This window comes from Rhinopithecus bieti, unplaced genomic scaffold (genome assembly GCF_001698545.2).
Source record: "Rhinopithecus bieti isolate Rb0 unplaced genomic scaffold, ASM169854v2 scaffold_12573, whole genome shotgun sequence".
NCBI classification, from domain to species: Eukaryota; Metazoa; Chordata; class Mammalia; order Primates; family Cercopithecidae; genus Rhinopithecus; species Rhinopithecus bieti.
This window is the reverse complement of record NW_016807321.1, coordinates 976,482-997,475: the sequence shown is the minus strand read 5'-3', so window position 1 is coordinate 997,475 and position 20,994 is coordinate 976,482. Positions and strand designations below refer to the sequence as shown.

Here is a 20,994-nt window from a genome sequence, read left to right as displayed (position 1 = left end):
GACTTGTGTCCACCTTGTGTACATAATTGTTTTTCCTCAGGTGTTGTGTGTTGTTTTTTTAGCAGAGCCAGTACAGCATAGGCCGTGAGATCCACTGTTTAACCTTATGACTTGTGCTCTCTGGGCCCCCATTTGCTCACAGCAGGGATGACCCAGGGCGCACTCTCACAGGGCCATTTGGGGAGTTAGAGAGGTCTGCCCAGTGCCACACGCAAGTGGGCCCTGAGGGCATTTGTCCTGTGCCCGCTAAACTTCTAGGCAGCTCTGTTTTCCATAAGCTCTCTGTATTGACAGATACAGGAATAGTATTTGAGTAAATGAAAAATATTTGTTTATAGGGACTCTTCCATCGTGTTCTGCGTGAGGAAATCTCTTTGGCAAAACTTGTGAGACTGAAGCCAGAAGAACTTGTATCTAAAGAGCTTTCCACGTGGAAAGAGAGGCCGACGAGATCTGTGAGTGCGGAGGGCACCCGCGGAGGCACCCGGGACTCAAGTTTAACAGAAACAAATTCATAGACGGCTGCTTGAGCAATGCTTTCCTCCTAGAAAACAAGGCTTAAGCTCTGTTGTGTCTTTTTCATTTCAGGTGATGGAGTCCAGAACTAAACTGCACAATGAAAGCAAGAAAACGGCCCCCAGGCAGGAGGCCATCCCCGATCTGGAGGACTCTCCGCCAGTGTCAGATTCAGAGGTAGGCGTTTGGGTGCTTTTGTGTTCACCAAGATAGATCAATCCATCCCACATGTTTTGAGGTTATCTTAAATTACTGGGCAGAACACTGAGCTTACAGCAGGTGTATGTCATTGTGGCGTTCCCCAGTCCTTGTATTCGGTGTGTTTTGGTTGGCGCTTCCCCAAGTTCTTCCCCAAGGCCTTTGTATATGGGTGCTTATGCTCTTGGTGGCGTTCCCAGTCCTTGTTATTCGGTGTTGTGTCATTTGTGGCCGGTTCCCCAGTCTTGTATTGGGTGTATGTCAATTGGTGGCTCGTTCCCCAGTCCTTTGGTATTCGGTTGTGGTCATTGGGTGGGCGTTCCCAGTCCTTGGTATTGGGGTGTGTGTCATTGGGTGGGCGTTTCCCCGGTCCTGTATTGGTGTGTTTGTCATTGTGGCGTTCCCCAGTCCTTTGTATTCGCGTGTGTTCAGTTGTGGCGTTCTTTTTACCCAGTTCTGTATCGGTGTGGTGTCATGGGCTTCCCCAGTCCTTGATTCGGGTGTATGTTTGTTGTGGGGCGTTCCCCAGTCCTTGTATTTGGGTGTGCTGATTTGTGGGGCGTTCCCAGTCCTTGTATTGGGATGTATGTCATGTGGCGTTCCTCAGTCCTTGTTATTGGGTGTTGTTCGTATGGCGTTCCCAGTCCTTGTATTTGGGTGTATGTCATTGTGGCGTTCCTTCAGTCCTGTATTGTGGGGTGTTGGGTCGTTTTATGGCGTTCCTCAGTCCTTTGTTTTGGGTGCGTGTCGTTATGGCGTTCCCCAGTCCTTGTATTGGGTGTGTGTCATTGTGGCGTTCCCCAGTCCTTGTATTCGGTGTATGTTGTTGTGGCGTTCCCCAGTCCTTGTATTGGGTGTGTGTCGTTATGGCGTTCCCCAGTCCTTGTTTTCGGTGGTCCTTTTTTCTCCCTGTGGGTCTCAATCCCATGAGACCACTTGTCTTGGGTGTTGTTAATTTGGAGCTGAGTTTGGAGAAGAAATGACCTCACTTTTTTTGTTTTTCTTTTAGGAACAGCAAGAGTCAGCACGTGCTGTCCCTGAGAAGAACACAGCGCCGCTCCTGGATGTCTTCAGCTGCATGTTGAAAGACACCACCAGTCAGCACCGCGCACACCTCTTCGATCTCAACTGTAAAATTTGCACAGGTGAGCACAGTTTGGGGGATGGAGCCTTGAAGCTGAGACTAAACTTGATTTTGTTAAATATCACTGAATCCTTGTAAAAGCAACTACACTTAAGCCAAGCTTAAACGTGCAGAAAGGCCAGAATGATTCCCGCCCTGCCTTTAGAGCGTTGCTTTCGGCTTTGTGTGAGAGACAGTCGTGTGCGGGCTGGGTTTCTCACAGAGCCTTTCCTGGCTTTCTTCAGGCCAGGTTCCCTCTGCAGAAGATGAGCCAGCTCCAAAAAAACAAAAACTGTCAGCTTCTGTTAAGAAAGAAGACTTAAAATCAAAGCCTGACAGCTCTGCACCTGACCCGGCTCCTGATCCAGCTGATGAGGTAATGCCGGAGGCTCTGCCTGAAGTTGCCTCTGAGCCAGGCCTCGAAAGTGCTTCTCATCCAAACGCGGACAGAACATACTTCCCTGGGCCTCTAGGAGATGGCCATCCCGAGCCCTCCCCGCTGGAAGACCTGTCCCCCTGCCCAGCCTCCTGTGGGAGCGGGTTGGTCACCACCGTCACAGTGTCCGGCCGGGACCCCAGGACCGCTCCAAGCAGTTCATGCACAGCCGTGGCCTCCGCAGCAGCCCGCCCAGACAGCACCCCCGTGGTGGAAGCCAGACAGGACGTGCCGAAGCCTGTCTTGACTTCTGTGATGGTGCCCAAGTCCATACTAGCTAAGCCGTCCTCATCTCCTGACGCAAGATACTTGTCACTTCCTCCGTCACCAAATATCAGGTGCGTCCTTCAGGTGTGGTCTGAACGAGTCAAAGTTTTTTTAGATTAGCAAAAGGAAAGATAACTGGTGATTAAATAGTTGAACTCGGAAATTCAACCTGGAACACAGCTTCACTCTCATCTTCTGGAGCGTCCCCGTTGTGGGGCGCCTCACTGTCCTTTTGGAAGTAGAGACCTTGGAAATTCACATTGAGATTTGTGCGCATCCGGTTTTGTTATCGATTCACTTTATTTTTCTTTAACCAAAAAGTCTGTATCATTATAATTAAAGTAAGTAATTGGCAAAAGTAAGCTACCAAAAACGTAAAACTTACAAGAGTTCGCTTTTGCTTTTACGTATGAAGTCTTTGTACTCTTGAAGGCGGGCACAGTGGCTCACAGCTGTCACCCCAGCATGTTGCAGGGCAGAGGTGGGAGGTGTGCCTGATCCCAGGAGTTTGAAACCAGCCTGAGCAACAAGGCAAAACCCCATCTCTACAAAAGGGACAAAAATTAGCCAGGCGTGGTAATGCACGCCTGTAGTCCCAGCTACTTGAAAGGCTAAGGTGGGAGGATCACCTGAGCCTGGGAGGTAGAGACTGCAGCCAGCTGTGTTGCCCCACTGCACTCCAGCCTGCACGACAGAATGAGATCCTGTCTCAAAAAAAAAAAAGTCTACTTTTGAAATTCTCATTGCACAGAGGAACATTGACTTTTTTTTCGTGGTTTTGTTTTACAGCACCTCAGAATCACGGTCCCCTCCAGAGGGAGACACGACCCTCTTTTTGTCTCGACTCAGCACCATTTGGAAAGGATTTATTAACATGCAGAGTGTGGCAAAATTTGTCACTAAGGCGTATCCTGTCTCTGGGTGTTTCGATTACCTCAGTGAGGTTAGAACCCAGAAAATGTGTGTGCGTGTGTGTGTGTCTTTCATAGGAGTTTCTAAACTAGAGTCAAACACATGACTTTCAAGAAGTAGGAGAGAAACAGAAATGCCTGACACCCTTGCAACTGACTTTGTCTGGATACAGAAATGCCTCTAAATGCAAAGTGGTGATGGCTGTGATGAGTCCACAGGTTCAGCAGTTTGGACAGGGTCAGAAATGTGAGCCTGTAGTCTGGCCTGTCAGTGACCGGTTTCTCTGGGGCACTGACCAGATGGCTGTGCGCACAGCCACCAGCACAGCCAGGTGTTCGGAGCCAGCTTTACACACACCTGGCCACTTGTGGGGTGGCGCATATGACCCCATGGCAGGCCTTTTAGTTTCAGAATTAACCAGAAAACAGCACTGGCATTTATGACTTTAATGCAAGGAGTCACCTTGGCTCATATGTGAATCGTTACTCTCTGTGTATGTACGTAAAGACGGCATAGAAGTGTTGGGCAGTAATTTCTAAACATAATCTTGTTTGGCAGAAGGTTGGCATCATGCCCCCCTTGGATTTGGTAACTTGTAATCGTGGATTTACTACAGCATGTAATACATTTAATACAAGAATGACTGTTTTCCTTGGAATAGTTGTGATCTTCTTGAATCTTGGATAGTATGACTACATTCAAATGACTGCATTCATCTTTTTGTGACTACTGCAGTTCAAAGTGATTTACTCCAGTGCTTTCTGTTTAGGATTTGCCTGACACGATCCACATTGGTGGGAGGATTGCACCGAAGACAGTTTGGGATTATGTTGGCAAACTCAAGTCCTCTGTGTCTAAGGTATCTGCTTATAGTATAAATTCTGCAACCACGGAAAATCGTGTTTATTTAAACACATCTTTTTTTAACCTCTTATTTTGATGGGTTAACACTTAAAATGTTAGCCTATAGCTTATTAGATATTTCCAGGTGAATGTTAAAAATTAAGTTTTGCAGTGAGCCGAGATCACACCACTGCACTCCAGCCTGGAAGAGCAAGACTGTCTCAAAAAAAAAAAAAAAAAAAAAAAAAAAAGTTTATACAGTTGTATTACTTTGTGAAGGTGTTTGAGTATACAGTGGTAGGGGGTTGCTTCTAATTTATTATAATGTATGTGCAGTTAAATTTTAGTAAGAAATATATAAGCTTTATTTTCTTGTTTTTTTTATGATTGAAGGAGCAGAAGGTGTCTTTTGCGGGGGTGATCAGGCTCAGGGCACTCAACCTGGGCTCTTAAACGGTCTTGGTTTTCTGGGACCCCCCTGAGATTTAGCTACAGCTGTGTGTGTCTGTAGTTTTCTCTCGGGAAGCTCTGTAGTCTTCGTCAGGTTCACAAAAGGGCTAGATCTGTCGTCTAGTTTAACCCTCCTCTGGGGAGGTACATAAGCCAGCCATTGCAGATCATGCAGCTGGTTCCTCGTGACCGGGGCCATCGTGCATGTAGGAAAAGCCGGCTCTGCTCCAGACACTGCTGGGCTCACATGTCACGCGAATTGCCTCACTGAGACAGGAGCTCTGTGAGATCATGGCTGTGAGTAGGAGAGACTTTACAAGGTTTCCTGTTGAAAGCAGGGTGTGAATCGGGCGTGAGATGCTTGAGCCGCATTTTCTTTATGAGTGCTTCCCACTCTTCCATTGCAGGAGCTCTGTCTGATCCGCTTCCACCCCGCCACAGAGGAAGAGGAGGTCGCCTATATCTCTCTCTACTCCTATTTTAGCAGCCGTGGCCGCTTTGGTGTTGTAGCTAATAACAACAGGCACGTCAAGGACCTCTACCTGATCCCACTGAGCGCCCAGGACCCTGTTCCATCCAAACTCTTGCCCTTTGAGGGACCAGGTAAGCACTGGCTTTCTGGGTGGAGGTGAGGCCCACCTGCACCTGCACCTGCACCCCTCCTCCCACTGACATGCCCCGCTGAGTCCTGACCAGCCCAGGGCTCTCTGGGAACAGGAGTTAGGAGCACAGACTCAGCGGTTAGCAATAGGATTCATCTTTGAGGGCGTACGACTGTGGCACTAGAAGTGCCCCTATTCACAGCATACATTGTCTTACAAGAGTTTTTTAGAGGGGGAAAAACCCACAGCTTGCAACCAGCTCATCCTGGCCTCAGGTCAGAGAAGACACAGTGCCCAGGAGTCCGAGGCTCAGCCAGAAAGGGGGTGGCACTGCCAGCTGCCTTGTTTTTCCTCCAGATAGACTCAGGAGCCAGCACACTCCAGGAAGTGGCTCCATCAGGGGTCGCTTCTCTAACGGGTGGATTTCCAGGAGATTTAAAAATAATGACATAGAAAACTATTTCTAGAAAGAATTACTTTCAAATCTGCGGCTCAAATTGTAATAGCTTCATTCATCTTTGGCCAGCTACTTTGTGTTTGCACATTCCTTGGGAAGTACTGTACTTAAACGATTATTTACAAATAGCCTAAAATATATCTTTGTCAAGGGTTGAGGGTGGTTCCAGGGGCCACATGCTCTGTCAGTGACCAGCTCTTTCATAGCCTCTTAGCAGAAGCTGATGTGACTTCAGTTAGGGATGAGTATCTGCTGCCCAACTGCAGTGTCTCCTTGGCCATGCAGTCCCCAGAGGATCCGTGTTCTCTAAAAATGGGTGCGTGAATCACACAGTCTCCTCTTAAGTGCTTCGTCATAAAGGCAGGTGCTGTCTAGACCCTGTGCCTCAGTGCCCTCTGTCCCTGTCACCGGGCCTCGGCGGGTGTTCCTGCCACAGCTGTGCAGGGTGCTCCCACCCACGCTCCTTACGCCTCACCGTAGCTAGCTGAGGTTCTGTAGGAGCCACTCCACATCTTGGGCGAGACTTCTGTCACCCCAGGCACAGCCCATGTTCCTACTGGAGCCCATTTCACAGCTGGAGTGGGCTCGGCCTGTGCCTGTGTTGTGGAATTGTATGTCCATAAAGGGATTGGTTGGTATCAGTAATTTCAGGGTTAAATATTTGCTGGCATGATGCATTAAATTATTTTAGTGCCAGGTACATTTTTAAAAGCAAAGTGCTTTAGTGTGTCCCCTCAAATCCTACTTGGGATAAAGAGAAACCACCTAATGGGTGGCAGAAGGGACCCTGGTAGAGGTTCTAGGTGATGCTTGTGAAGAGCTCTGGCCAGCTCCACGTGACCAGGGAGAGGAAAAGCCCGGCCCTCCTGGAGGTGAAGACCGAGAAGCTGACCTCTCAAGCACCTGTGAAGACCGCCTGGTCAGTTGCAAGTGCAGCAGTGTGTGTGCAGTCAGTGCAGACACTGCGGCGCCTCAGCGCCTCACTGCTGGGGTGAAAAGAGTACTTTTTATTTATAGAAATGTGAATTCATAGATAGCGAGCCTCCCCTTTTTAAAAAAATTGAAGCGATATTTCATCCTTTTTTTAGCTCCTCTCCCTACTCCGTCTCCAAACTTGGAGCTGTCAGGTGAGCACAGGTTGTACGTAGGGGGTTGAGCGAGCCCCAGCACATGCCGGGCACAGGGTTCCCCACACTGGGCAGTGACAGGGCCCAGGGAGGGCCTCGGATGGGGTTCCCCACACTGGGCAGTGATGGGGCCCAGGGAGGCCACCAGAGGAGTGGCACCCCCGTTCTCCCCACAGCAAGGGCTGGCTGGGCAGGTGCAGCCCTGGGGCAGAGGGAGAGGACCGGTCTCCCGGCACCTCCCGGATGGCACCGGGACAAGGAGGGCTGGGCTGGGGTCACTCACCTTGTCTGCTGAGTGCGATGGTGCCAACCACCCACACTGTCAGCTCCGCGACCAGCTGGGGAAACGTCACACTCGCCCACCAAGGCACTTGCTGAGGCCACGACGCCGCCTGACGGGGGACACACAAACGCTCCGGGGACTTTGACGCACCATAAAGAGCAGAGGCGTCTGGGTAAAGTAACACAGGGCAGGGGACTTTAGAGAAGTAACAGCGAGTGAAACTTTTCCATACACTTCAGAAATGTTTTAACTTAAGGCTTCAGTATAATGTTAATTCTCCTGATGTCCTTGTTGACATGAATATGTGTGCGTGAAATTTCACACACTTCCATGGTCACTAAACAGCCTTTTCCCCGGGCCAGGCCATTGGGTACTTGGCCCACTTCACGTACTGATTATTTGACTTGGCGTTTTCTAGATATAAACGTGTACATGTGTGTCCTGGCTTTGTGGTGTAAACGTGTAGTGCGTGTGTGTGTGTGTGTAAGGCTAGGTCCTGGCACGTTTCCTCTGTCTCAGCGGACCCTGTCCTTATGGAGTTAGTCTCTGCCCAGAAGCCCTTGGACAGCACAGGCCACACCTGAGGGCACTGATGGTGTTGACTCCACAGAGCTGTGGTCAGGGGTGAGTGTGTGCTGCGTGGCCTAGAGTCATGCCCCTGGAAGTGCTGGGCGAGGGTCTGCAGGGCCCAGTGCCATTCCAGAGCCTGAGTTCTCTGCAGCACATGCAGCACAGGCCTGAAGGAGACCTGGCGCCCCAGCCTTGAGCTGCCCATCTGCATCAGGGCACGGATGTGGGGGCATCTTCCCCTGGGGGTGTTAAGGAGAAGGTCCTGTTGGGGGTAGAGATTCACACAGAGAAGAGTGACCGACTCATCCATGTGCCTCGGTTCATACCAGTCGCAGGTGTCCTGCCTCCCACACATGGGCCTAATGGGTTCTGACAGCACGGTGGCCATTCCCAGCCCCGTGGGTGCTGCTTGTTCACATTTCAGCAAGGGAAGGACTGAAGGCGCCCAGCTGTGCCCTCAGGGGAGACCAAGTCACCCGTCCCGTCAACACTTGGCCCTAGTCGGGCAGTGAGAGTGGAGCTGCCCCCGCAGCACCCTCGGGAGCCGTGCAGGTCACAGCAGTAGCGGGATCTCCCTGAGGACGTTGGTCCTTGCATATGTTAATGATTTGTCCACAGAAACACCAGGTTTTCTTCCTCTGCCCTCTGCCCCGCAGTGGGGCACTCTCCGTAACTCAGCATCACTGGGGGGCAACTGGGAGGCCTGGGTCCGGGTGACCTTCTCCACCTAGACGTTCACCCCACTCAGTTCCAGCTCTACCAACAGGGCCCCCCGCAGGGACTTGAGGTGGCAGAGTCTAGGCCTGTCTCAGGGCCTTGTTCATGGAAGGGAGATGAGTCGGGTTGAAGGCTCATTGTGGAGGGTTCTGTGTGGGGCCCTTACAGGACTGGACCACAGCCAGGATGCCTGCCTGTAAACCATGCCCAGCCCCCGTCATTTCCGCGTGAAGCCGCAGGCCTCAGAGCCTTGGTCTGAAATGCCTGTCAAGTGACCTCGGTCCATAAACATGGGTGCACAGTCTGTTCCCCCCAAGTACAGGGCAGGAGGAACACCGCCCTCTGTAGCTGCTCGAATGGAAAGGGCTCTTTTCTCTGAGGTCTTTATACATTAGAAAGCTCTTCTGGGAAGAATGAATCCATAGTGTCCTTCTGTATTCACTTTTAACTGCTTTCTAAATTAGCTGAGAAATTCTGACTTGAAATATTGTCAGGTAAGCATTTCTTCAGTTTTCACGTGTGTATGTAACAGTAGCAGCTTTGCATGGAAATTGTAATCAGAGTCATACAGTATTGAATGGAATGTACTGCCTTCTCCTAAATCAATAAACATATTTCGTGGAAACTGGTCCTTGTTTGTTTGAATTGGAACCATTTGGTGGCTCCTGGTCACCTATCCTAGGCCCCCCTTTGCTTTCCATAAGCCAGCGCAGCACACCCTGGTGGTGCCCCCGGCCCTGCAGCCCACCTGGCAGCTGCTGGAGCTGATGCAGTGCAGGCTGGTGCTGCCCTGGGGCCCTTCTTGGCACCCCGGCACCCAGAAGAAGATGGACATCGCTCTCTCACCTGAGGCGCGCTGGACCCAGGGGCTCTGTGCAGGTCATAGGGATTCCCAGTTGGAACGAGGGAGGGTCTGTGTGTGTGTGAGTGGGTGTGTTTGGTGGGCTGGGGGAAGTCACTTCTTCCCACCTTAATTGCCAAGTCTTTTCTATCCAAGTCATACTCGGAACCCTTGTTGATTAACTTCCACACAGTTTCTGTTCCAGCAGGTGTGAACATTTTGTTTTGACAGAAGCAGACCATTGAGAGAGTTTTCATTTTAAATCACTGGTAGTAGGATGTGCTCGGTGGGTGGGTTTAGGGGTAAAGGCCTCATTGTGATAGTTTGGGGTTGGGAGGAGTCAGGTTTGCAGGTGGTTCATTAGTAAGAGGGAGTGTCTTCCTGCAGCCTCAGGTTCAGTACCAAGGGCGCTTCCTGCACCCTCTGAAGCAGGTGGTTCCCTTTGTCAGCTGCCTTGTCCCCCAGTCCCTATTGCCGACACACCTGGACACAGATCCTGGTTTTGGTCTTGGCCCACACAGCTTTTTGAATACACCCTTTGTCTTCGGTGTCTTGCGTTCTTTTCCTGTGCGTGTGGTCTGATTCTGACCACTGAGTCCAGACGCCTCCTTCATGAATATGCAAAGGACACAGACATGGTGCTAAAAAGTCCTATTTGCTTGCACGTGATACGCCCAGAAGGAAACCATTCACCCTCTGGCCTTTCAGAGGGTGTTGGGGGAACGTCCACACCCTTGTTCCAGGCCTGATCAGTACCCTTCAGTGGAAGTGCAGGGGCACGTTTAGCCGCAGCTGGCATCTCTGGGCCCCGGGCCCTGGTTGCTCCTGGCCGCCTGCTTTATGAACGGAGGGCCTCAGTAGCCCTCAGGAGGGAGGTGGGTAAGTAAGCCTGCCGTGCCCTGTGCTGCCTGCGGCCTGGCTGGTGCCCGCTTCACGCAGGCCTCAGTCTCTGCAGCTTCCCGGGGCCCACTCCCTCCCAGGGTTCACACACACCACGGGGCAGTTGCCAAGGGGAGGGGTGAGCCTGGGAACAGCCCCTGGGCAACCTCGAGTGCCCCTCCTGAGGTGTGGGCTCTGTGACCTTTTGACCTTACCGGTCTGCTGGACATGTCAGGCACTGCCAGGCGCTCCCTCTCCTCCAGGGAAGATGGCTCCCAAGGTCCAGTCAGGTGAACGGCACTGCTGCTTCCATGAGGAGTTATTTCCAACGTGCCGGCCACGTTTCACATATTCACGCGACCGTAGTAACAAACAGGAGTGGGTGCCGGCCACGTTTTACATGTTCATGCAACCATAGTAACAAACAGGAGTGGGTGACAAGTTTGACTGTTTCACAATGGGTGTGCTTTTTTGGACAGCCCAATTTAAATTTTAAATGGCGGGGAAATTCAGAATGAACACCGATCTGACTCTGCAGCTTTGCTCAGTCACCAGTGTCTGCAGACGAGAGCACCAAGAGTGGGAGCATTCACACGCGCCAGCTGCGTGTTTGATGCCAATCTCCAGGTGGTTGCTGTTTTCAAGACTGAAGAATCTTGCCAGAGCTGGGATATACTCATTATTTTTTTCATTAACAAGCAAGTTAGCCATTAAAAGTTTGAGTTGGAGTGACACCACAAGACGACCACGTAACCGTGATTTTGTACATCACTCCGCCACCCTGACAGCCCTTCAGAAGCTGAGAGTCTCCCTTGGGCGGCATGTCCCCTCTGTGTCAATGAGGTGGCACTAGGCTCCCCCAGGTGACTTCCCCACACGAGGCCCCACAAGCCCGACTGCCTGGGGGCTCCCTCCCGAAGCCTAGCCCATGCCTGTGTCTGTTCCCCGTGTCAGGTTCTGCAGGGAGAAGGCCTGGCTTACAGGAACTCAGCCTGAGCCTCAGTGCCCTTCCCACCAGGGCGTGGTGGGCTCTGCAGATATATGGTCCGGGAAGGCCGTAATAGCCAATTTCACAACTGACCAGACCCGAAAAGTGGATTTGAGTAAGCTGTGTAATAGCTTATTCAGTAAAAAGATAGCTGTTGTGGTGAGAGAAGTACTATTTTAAAATACGCTTAACTCATGTTAATCAGAACGTGAGGTTGACAGGTTGCCCTTCGTATTTGCTGAGCAGCAGAGCTCAGCTGTGCCCTTCGGTGTGGCCTGGCTGGCTTTCCTGCTTCCCTCCTTCTGTGCCCACCCAGCCCTTTCACTGGCACCGTGCTACCATCCGGGGAACAGAATGAAGAGGAGGTGGAGGTGAGGTGCTGGGATACCTCACCCCTCTCGCTGCGCTCGAGTCTCAGCTCTGCCCAGCAGCCTGTGAAGGAAGAGGCCTTTGGCCCTCTCGCCAGGAGGGAGGGAGTGTCCCATGAGCAGGCTGGTCCCAACTCAGTCTGGCAGGCCTGGTATTCCCCGCTTAAGGGTGAGATGGACACCCACTACCCTGTGTGCTCAGCCTGTCCATCAATTCCTTAGTGGAATTTAGGGAGAGTAACAACAAATGTATTCAGAACTACAGGGTGGTGCCTGTCCAAACAACCTGAAGCGATCTGTGATGATCTTTAACATCACCAGAGGCACGGGAAATCGTACTGGTTTTCATTGTAAGGGAAAAAAAGCTGTAACGTGAGCACCTTTTGTATACCACAGTAATGTTAAATTATCTGTGCATTGAGTTTTGACGGTTTAGTTTCATATATTGTTACGCTGCTGAAACGCTCTGCCCATGTGTAGCATTCTTACTTCAGCTACTGCTTTGGGATGTGGGTTTTTCTATTCCCCTTTGGCATTCTTGATTGATTATGAGTGTGGGGAGGGTTGTTACTGGAATGTTAGTACTCCTGATCTAAGTTACCACAGCTTACAACGTTGGGAATAGTTCTCTTTGAAGAATTTTTTTTTTTTTAACTAATACTGTGCCCTAAAACCCCCAGTGCGCGTCGTTCACCTGCTCTGCTCTTTGCCACCTGTTTGCTGAGCACCTCTGTGCTTTATGTGAGCACAGTGTGCTGTGTTTACAAAGACGCAAGCCTTAGGCAGTCTTTGATATGTCAATGCTCACTGAATTTCTTTCTAAACCTAAAACATTTATTTTTTTTTCCAAGACGGAGTCTCACTCTGTCGCCCAGGCTGGAGTTCAGTGGCACGATCACGGCTCACTGCAATCTCTGCACCCCAGGTTCAAGCAATTCACCTGCCTCAACGTCCTAAGTAGCTGGGACTACATGCACATGCCACCACACCTGGCTAATTTTTGTTTTTTGTTTTGTTTTGTTTTTTTTGAGACAGAGTCTCACTCTGTTGCCCGGGCTGGAGTGCAATGGTGTGATCTCGGCTCACTGCAACCTCCGCCTCCCGGGTTCAAGCGATTCTCCTGCTTCAGCCTCCTGAGTAGCTGGGACTACAGGTGTGCGCCACCATACCCAGCTAATTTTTGTATTTTTAGTAGAGACAGGGTTTCACCATGTTGGCCAGGATGGTCTTGATCTCTTGACCTCATGATCTGCCCACCTTGGCCTCCCAAAGTGCTGGGATTACAGGTGTGAGCCACCGCACCTGGCCCAATTTTTGTATTCTTCGTAGAGACAGGGTTTCACCATGTTGACCAGGCTGGTCTTGAACTCTTGACCTCGTGATCCACCTGCCTTGGCCTCCCAAAGTACTGGAATTACAGGCATGAGCCCCCACGCCCAGTCCAAAGCATTTATTTTAGCCATTTCATTTAATGCCGTTTTTCTGTCTAGTTGTAATTCTGACACCAGAGACTGATGGATGACCTCATGCCTGTGCTTTATTGATAACTGAATTGAGTTGAATTGGCACCTAATCAAACATTTAATGTTAGTATATTTAGAGTAATTATGTGTTGCAACTCCTAAGTTAAAGACAAAAAGGGGGCCAGGTGTGGTGGTTCATGCCTGTAAGCCCAGCACTTTGGGAGGCCGAGGCGGGTGGATCACCTGAGGTCAGGAGTTTAAGACCAGCTTGGCCAACATGGTGAAACCCCTTATCTACTAAACACACAAAAATTAGCAAGGCATGGTGGTGTGTGCCTGTAATCCCAGCTACTCAGGAGGCTGAGACAGGAGAATTCGCTTGAACCCGGGAGGCAGAGGTTATAGTGAGCCGAGGTTGCAGCAACAGAGCGAGACTCCATCTCAAAAAAAAAAAGGGGGGCTGTTACCTTCCTGGCAGTGGCACGAGGGGAAGAAGAGCATAGCTGAGCTGTTGTGTTGAGGGCACCTGGGACAATGCCCTTTCCACCCCTGTAGGTTCCCACCACAGCCTCCCTCCCCTCCACACTTCTGCTCTAGCATTACAGATAATTTCTTTAAAATATGTAACAAATTCCGATGATTGGGATGAATTCCCTCGTGAATTGGGCCTTCAGTTCCGTGGTTGGTGACGAGGGGTTAGTCGCCCCCTTCACATGGCTCCGGGAGGACTGGCTCGGTGCGTTCCCGGGATGGTGCGTTCCCGGGACGATGTGTTCTGGGGCAGAATCATCCAGGCTTTTACAACTATCTTGACACTTGATTTTATTTTGCCACAGAATGGCTTATTTCTGTCTATTAAACATTCCCCATGAAAGCCCTTAATAAAATTCACCTCTGAAGGGTGAAAGCTGGATTTAGATTCTAAAATTTGCACAAATATTTTGTTTTTCAGGTCTTGAGTCACCACGCCCGAATATAATTCTTGGATTAGTAATCTGCCAAAAAATAAAACGTCCCGCAAACACTGGAGAGTTAGATAAGATGGACGAAAAGCGAACCCGACTTCAACAAGAAGAAGTGGACGTTCCGGCCTATCCAAAAGTAACCACAGCCCCGCAGTCCGAAAAGAAGCCCTCCAAGTATCAGCTGTACTCTGCAGACACGGCTGTCAGCAGCACACCCCCTGGGTCGCCTCCCCCTCCGCCCCCTCTTCCAGAACCGCCGGTGCTAAAAGTGTTGTCATCCCTCAAACCTGCAGCCACCAGCCCAGCCACAGCAGCCACAACAGCAGCAGCAGCCTCCACAGCAGCTTCCTCCGCCGCTTCCTCTGCTTCCAAAACAGCGTCACCACTGGAGCACATCCTGCAGACTCTCTTTGGAAAGAAGAAATCATTCGACCCCTCTGTCCGGGAGCTGCCTGGGTGCACCACAGGTCTCCCCCAGGAGCCCAAAACCACAGCAGAGGACGGGGTGCCGGCGCCTCCACTGTTAGATCCGATCGTCCAGCAGTTCGGTCAGTTCTCAAAAGATAAGGCTCTAGAGGAAGAGGAGGATGACAGGCCATACGACCCCGAGGAGGAGTACGACCCTGAGAGGGCCTTCGACACTCAGCTTGTGGAGCGAGGCCGGCGCCACGAGGTGGAAAGGGCTCCTGAAGCAGCTGCAGCCGAGCGGGAAGAGGTGGCCTACGACCCCGAGGATGAGACCATCTTAGAAGAAGCGAAAGTGACTGTTGATGACTTGCCCAACAGGATGTGTGCCGACGTGAGAAGGAACTCCGTGGACAGGCCTGCTGAGCCGGTGGCTGGGGCCACCACGCCCTCCTTGGTGGAACAACAGAAGATGCTAGAAGAGCTGAACAAACAGATCGAGGAGCAGAAGAGACAGCTGGAGGAGCAGGAAGAAGCTCTCAGGCAGCAGAGGGCCGCTGTGGGGGTCTCCATGGCCCACTTCTCGGTGTCAGACGCCTTGATGTCTCCACCACCAAAGTCGTCCTTGCCCAAGGCGGAGCTGTTCCAGCAAGAGCAGCAACCCGCAGACAAGCCCGCCTCACTGCCCCCTGCCAGCCAGGCATCAAACCACAGAGACCCACGGCAGGCGAGGCGCCTGGCCGCGGAGACCGGTGAGGGGGAGGGGGAGCCTCTCTCCAGGCTTTCGGCACGTGGTGCCCAAGGTGCCCTGCCTGAGAGAGATGCTTGCAGGGGCGGCCTTGTGGGCCAGGCACCCATGCCAGTCCTGGAGGAAAAGGAGCCAGCCTCTTCCCCCTGGGCTTCAGGCGAAAAGCCCCCAGCGGGATCCGAGCAGGACGGCTGGAAGGCAGAGCCTGGTGAGGGCACCCGCCCTGCCACGGCTGGAGACAGCTCAGCCAGGCCTGCCCGGAGGGTGCTGCTGCCCACACCACCCTGCGGTGCCCTGCAGCCCAGCTTCCCGCTGCAGCACGACGCTGAGAGGGACCCTTTCACCAGCCCAGGGTTCGCGTCGCAGGACAAGGCTCTTGGCTCAGCTCAGTATGAGGACCCAAGAAATCTTCATTCTGCTGGAAGGAGCAGCAGCCCTACAGTTGAAACAGAGGGGGACAGAGAGCCACAGGCCAGACCCGGCGAGGGCACCACCCCGCTCCCCACACCAGGACAGAAAGTGGGGGGCGCTCAGCCCCAGTTTCAAGGTCAGCGTGAACCTGGACCTCATGCTTTGGGGATGTCAGGGCTTCATGGCCCCAATTTCCCGGGACCAAGGGGGCCAGCCCCTCCGTTTCCGGAAGAGAGTATTGCCTCTAACGAGGGGCCACGAGGGCCTCCGCCAGCCAGATTTGGAGCCCAGAAGGGGCCCATCCCTTCCTTATTCTCGGGGCAACATGGGCCACCTCCTTATGGGGACAGCAGAGGCCCCGCACCCTCTTACCTTGGTGGACCACGAGGAGTGGCACCATCCCAATTTGAAGAACGCAAGGATCCCCATGGGGAGAAGAGGGAGTTCCAGGACGCCCCGTATAGCGAGGTCTCGGGCACCCCCGCCCAGTTCGAAGGGACAGAGCAAGCGCCGTTTCTGGGGGGCAGAGGCGGCGCGCCTTTCCAGGTCGGAGGCCAGAGAAGGCCGCTGCTGTCCCAGCTGAAAGGCCCCCGAGGCGGCCCCCCTCCCTCTCAGTTTGGGGGTCAGAGAGGACCACCCCCTGGCCATTTCGTGGGCCCAAGAGGGCCCCATCCTAGTCAGTTTGAAGCTACCCGGGGCCCTCATCCCAGCCAGTTCGAAGGACCCAGAGGCCAGGTCCCTAACTTTATGCCGGGTCCCCGGGGCATTCAGCCTCAGCAGTTCGAAGACCAGAGGGTCCATTCACCACCGAGATTCACAAACCAAAGGGCGCCGGCACCCCTGCAGTTTGGTGGACTGCGGGGGTCTGCGCCCTTCTCTGAAAAAAGCGAGCAGACCTCGTCGCGGTTTCACTTCCAGGGCCAGGCCCCGCAGGTGGTGAAGCCGGGCCCCAGGCCCCTGCTGGAGCTCCCCAGCCACCCGCCGCAGCACCGGAAGGACCGCTGGGAGGAGGCCGGCCCGCCCTCCGCGCTCTCGGGCAGTGCGCTCTCGGGCAGTGCGCTCTCGGGCAGTGCGCTCTCGGGCAGTGCGCTCTCGGGCAGTGCGCTCTCCTGCAGTGCGCCCGGGCAGGGCCCCGAGGCCGACGGACAGTGGGCGTCGCCCGACTTCCGAGAGGGCAAAGGCCACGAATACAGAAACCAGACTTTCGAAGGGAGGCAGAGGGAGCGCTTTGACGCGGGCCCCAAGGAGAAGCCGCCGGAGGAGCCCGACGCCCAGGGCCGGGCGTCCGAGGACAGGCGGAGAGAGCGCGAGCGCGGCCGAAACTGGAGCCGAGAGCGGGACTGGGACCGGGCCCGGGACTGGGACCGACACCGGGACAAGGACTCCGGCCGGGACTGGGACCGAAACCGGGAGAGGAGCGCCAACCGTGACCGAGAGCGCGAGGCCGACCGGGGCAAGGAGTGGGACCGCAGCCGGGAGCGGAGCAGGAACCGAGAGCGCGAGCGAGACCGGAGGCGCGACCGGGACCGGTCCCGGAGCCGAGAGCGGGACCGAGACAAGGCCAGGGACAGGGAGCGGGGCCGCGACCGCAAGGACCGGAGCAAGAGCAAAGAGAGCGCTCGGGACCCGAAGCCCGAGGCCTCGAGGGCCTCCGACGCTGGCGCCGCCTCGCAGGCCTAGACGCCCCGGCCGGGCCCAGACCCTTTTTAAAGCCACGTTCGTAAAATGCGTTGAACAAGTAGCTTTTGAAACAGCCACGATCTTAGATTCAGGATAGAATATTCTGGACTTAAAAATTACTGTAATTTTGTGTAAATGGTTTCTTACTAGATTTCACATCTTTACAATTCTGATGCTTTTTTAAAAAAAAACTAAACTTTAATATTTCCATTTAAAGTTAAAGAAATGGGAAATTGCCTACAGAGCATATTGCTTTTTCAGATCATAAAGTTATCTTTTCCAATAACTTGACTATTGTAAATTTTAAGGGAATTTCGTTGGACCCTAGAGCCATACCTTCACTGACATCTCATCTGTTTGTGTTTCCAAAAGCTGCTTTTACAGGTCTTAGCCGCTGTCCCGGAGGCCGGTGTGGGCGTGACCTGCAGGCGTCCACCCTGCGGCTGCGGGAGAAGTGTTAGTAGCTTGTATCTGGAGTCTTGAGAAACACAAAACTTACAAATGCATCTTTCTTTTGTCATAAAATTTGAATTGCAATTTTCAACTGGGAAACAAAAACACATTTCTTAGCGAGCTCAGCTTTTGTGGGTCACCTTATCAGTTTTTTCAAAACCTTGATTTAAAGCAACATCTGTCCTAGCATAATTGTTGCATTTTAAATAACAATTTATTGAAAAATGTTAAGTTTGACCAGCCTAAATAAAAGTAACAAACCAATTAAGTGTACTTTGGGGGTGGGGAGGAGCCCTTGATCTGAATAATCGGAACGTTTTGTCCAGTTTCACCTTCTGAGCAGTTCTGTGTCCCGAGAAAAGTGCAGTCAGCCTCAAACTGGTATTTGTCAGATGATATATTTAAAACTTTGTCCTTGAAAGTGGAACAATACTCGTATAAAGTCTGAGATGAGAAATAGTGATGATTAGCTCAAGACCTGCAAATGAGATAGGAAGCTGTTCACTGTGAAACAGTCTCTTGCTTGTGTATTTTTTGAGTACTGAAGTGTGAAGTAAAAAACATCTGGCTAATTTATTTGTACAAATACACTTTGATAATTTTTTATATTTTCATAAAGTTACTTTTACAGATATAAAATTAAAGAACTTCACTTGTCCTTTGGAGTCTGTTATTCCATTGTACGCCACTACAGATTTTTCACTTTATAGCACAGATTTCTTAAGTTAAGAAAACATTGAGAACGTATCAGTTTGAGATGTTTGGTGTTGAAAGCCAAGTGTCCATAGGTTAAATTACATTAAAGTAGGTGTCACTTTCCAACATCTAGTACAATGTGAAGGTTTTTTTTGTTTGTTTGTTTAACATATAAAGCAAATTTTTCTAATTTAAATACACAAATGTAAAAATCAAGTGTGTTTCTTTAGTTTACTTGATAGAGATTCCTGTAAATTGTATTTTATATTGCGGAGGCTTCTATCACTGTACATGAGAACATGGAACGACATAGGGTTTGTTACTCGCAGTAGAATAAACAGCCACAGGAAGTTTCTGTCTCGGGTCTTCATCAGCCTTTTTCTAACGCCGAGAAGTTTGGGGTCATGCACGGACGCCCTGGCCACCCAGTTTCTTGTTGCTGGTTTGCCTGGGCATGGGCAGGAGTGCCCTTTGGACCCCTCCCTGAACTCATGCTGAGCCCAGGGTGAGACTGGCTGGGTGCGGGTCCCCACATCCTTCCGTCACGGGGCAACTCTCTCGCTGCCTGCGGGGACTTGGTGACATCCAGCTCTGGAGACGATGGGCAGGAAGGTTGGGAGGAGGGACTCACCCCCTTCAGACCCTCTCCTGGGGCTTTCAGAGTGGGAGCCCGAGACCACCGCGACAGCCTCAGCTGTGGTGAAGGGGTCTCCTGGTTGAGGAGTGAGCCCCGAAGCCCCAGCCCATCCAGGCTGCAGCAGAGCGTGCACCCGCGGACTCTGCTGGGCGTGGGCTGCAGCAGAGAGTGTGCCTGGTGGCTCTGCCAGGCGTGGGCTGCTGCTGAGGACACAGGTGGGCAGGCGGGGTTGGCGGCCCAGACCCAGCAGTGCCCGTAGAGGAGACACGGTACCCCACGTGCCTGCACACAGCGTGGCTGCAGGGACAGGCTCCGTGAGCTGGCGCCTGGCCTGCGCTTGGCTTCTGAACAAGCCTATGGGTCCACAGCCCAGCCATGAGCAGACGCTGGTGGGACGTTCCCGTGCAGACCAGTGCAGACCCCTTGGCCAAGTGTCTGGTGGGACAGCAACAGCTCTGACCAGCCTCCTCCAACAGCTCCAGACCGTGAACCCTGCAGCCAAAGGGCTCACTGTGCGGAAAAGTGGCGAGGAAGGCTCAGCTCCAGTCTGCCTCTGGGCTCCTCCACGGCCCGGTCGGCCAACGAAACAGGAAAAGGCCCAGGCCCCGGAGCCCTGGCACCCACAGGCCCACAAGGCACCAGAGGGTCACCGAACTGTGGCTCCCTGTTCCAGCAGGGAGGCCGAGGCAGCTGTCGGGGAAAATGGAAAGAGCCATCTCACTCGAGAACTTGGCACGGGGGCCTCCAACAGGCGGTACCCAAAGCAGCAAGCACCCTCCATGCCCACCCCTCACATCAGGCGTCAGTGAGTCCCAGGGAGGAGGCGGCAGTGGGGACCGTGGCTGTGGCTGAGCTCGGGGGGCCTAACCAGAAGGGCAGAAAAGACAAGACCACAACAGACATGCCCAGACGGACAGTGACCTCAGCCCTCAGTGGCAGGGCAGGGCCAGTGAAGAGGCTGAGCCAGGGCGAGACTGGCTGGGTGCGGGTCCCCACACGCTGGGTCTGTCTTCCTGTGGGACACCTAGCAAAGGGAGAAGAACCAAGCCTGCCCAAAACGTCAGACCCAGCAGTCACCACTGTCGTTATTTTGGTATTTTCCTTTATCTTTTTCTCTCTCTGCATCTAAATTTTGACAAAATCGGGGTCCCTGCAGGAGCACGCTGTGGCCTGGGGTTTGCTCCTCCTCCGGCTGCTCTGCTGCCTCCAGCCGACCTCACTCCTGGGCTCAGGGTACCCATGTGGGGACCCGGCCATTGGCTGAGTACGTCTGTTCCACAGGAGGCCGGGAGGCTCACTGGGCTTACTCAGAGGAAAACCTGAACCAACTCCATCATCTGCCTCCATAAACCACAGCTCTGCCTGGCATCTGGGCCTCCTTTCAGATCCAGGGTCTAGAAATTCCTAAAAGGCCTGATTATTTCCCATCCCCGTTGCACAGACTCCTGATAAGCAGAGGAAGATCCATTTGGGAAGGGGTGGTGGGAAAATTAGCTGCATATTTTTGGCATTTAGCAGGGCCCCTTCCTCTGGGAGACGCAGTCTCTCCTCCATTCCAGGGGCCTGGGGCTGTCCAGAGTCTGGAACTTGGCCGAGGGCCCGGAACTCTGTGTTGGGGCTTCCAGTCAGAGCTTGGGACTCCCGCTCTCGAACCTACAGCCTTTCTGCCAGCACAAAACGGGGACGCCTTTGGCAGGATGTCCATTTTTTTCAGTTGTAGGGAAGCCGCGCCCATCAGGCAACGCGGGAACTATGTGGGTCAGATGACGGCGCCTCTGCTGCCCCTCACCGCTGTGCTGGGAATCACGTTGGCCGCATGGCTCCCGCCAGCCCGGAGCTCCACCATCCCCACTGCATTGGGAGTCCAGCTGCATGGCAGCAGTTCCCACCGCAGTTTTGGCCTACAGAAAAGAATGATCACGGAGCTCTCCCCGGGGGCGAGTGAGAATGAGGGTGCAG

At 52.8% G+C, this 20,994-nt stretch overlaps 1 protein-coding gene across 3 annotated transcripts in view; it reads left to right on the top strand.

Moving 5' to 3' along the window:
• The window catches only part of DIDO1 (death inducer-obliterator 1), a 64,470-nt gene extending 45,717 nt beyond the window's left edge, over positions 1 to 18,753 (top strand). For all 3 annotated transcript variants that reach the window (XM_017881208.1, XM_017881207.1, XM_017881209.1), the window contains exons 9-16: positions 339 to 455; positions 589 to 693; positions 1,724 to 1,859; positions 2,083 to 2,611; positions 3,330 to 3,483; positions 4,222 to 4,311; positions 5,153 to 5,348; positions 13,993 to 18,753. In XM_017881208.1, coding sequence (XP_017736697.1) covers positions 339 to 455; positions 589 to 693; positions 1,724 to 1,859; positions 2,083 to 2,611; positions 3,330 to 3,483; positions 4,222 to 4,311; positions 5,153 to 5,348; positions 13,993 to 17,249 — 4,584 coding nt within the window. In that variant the 3' untranslated portion in view covers positions 17,250 to 18,753. The remainder of the gene's footprint in view (positions 1 to 338; positions 456 to 588; positions 694 to 1,723; positions 1,860 to 2,082; positions 2,612 to 3,329; positions 3,484 to 4,221; positions 4,312 to 5,152; positions 5,349 to 13,992) is intronic.
• Positions 18,754 to 20,994: the final 2,241 nt, after the last annotated feature.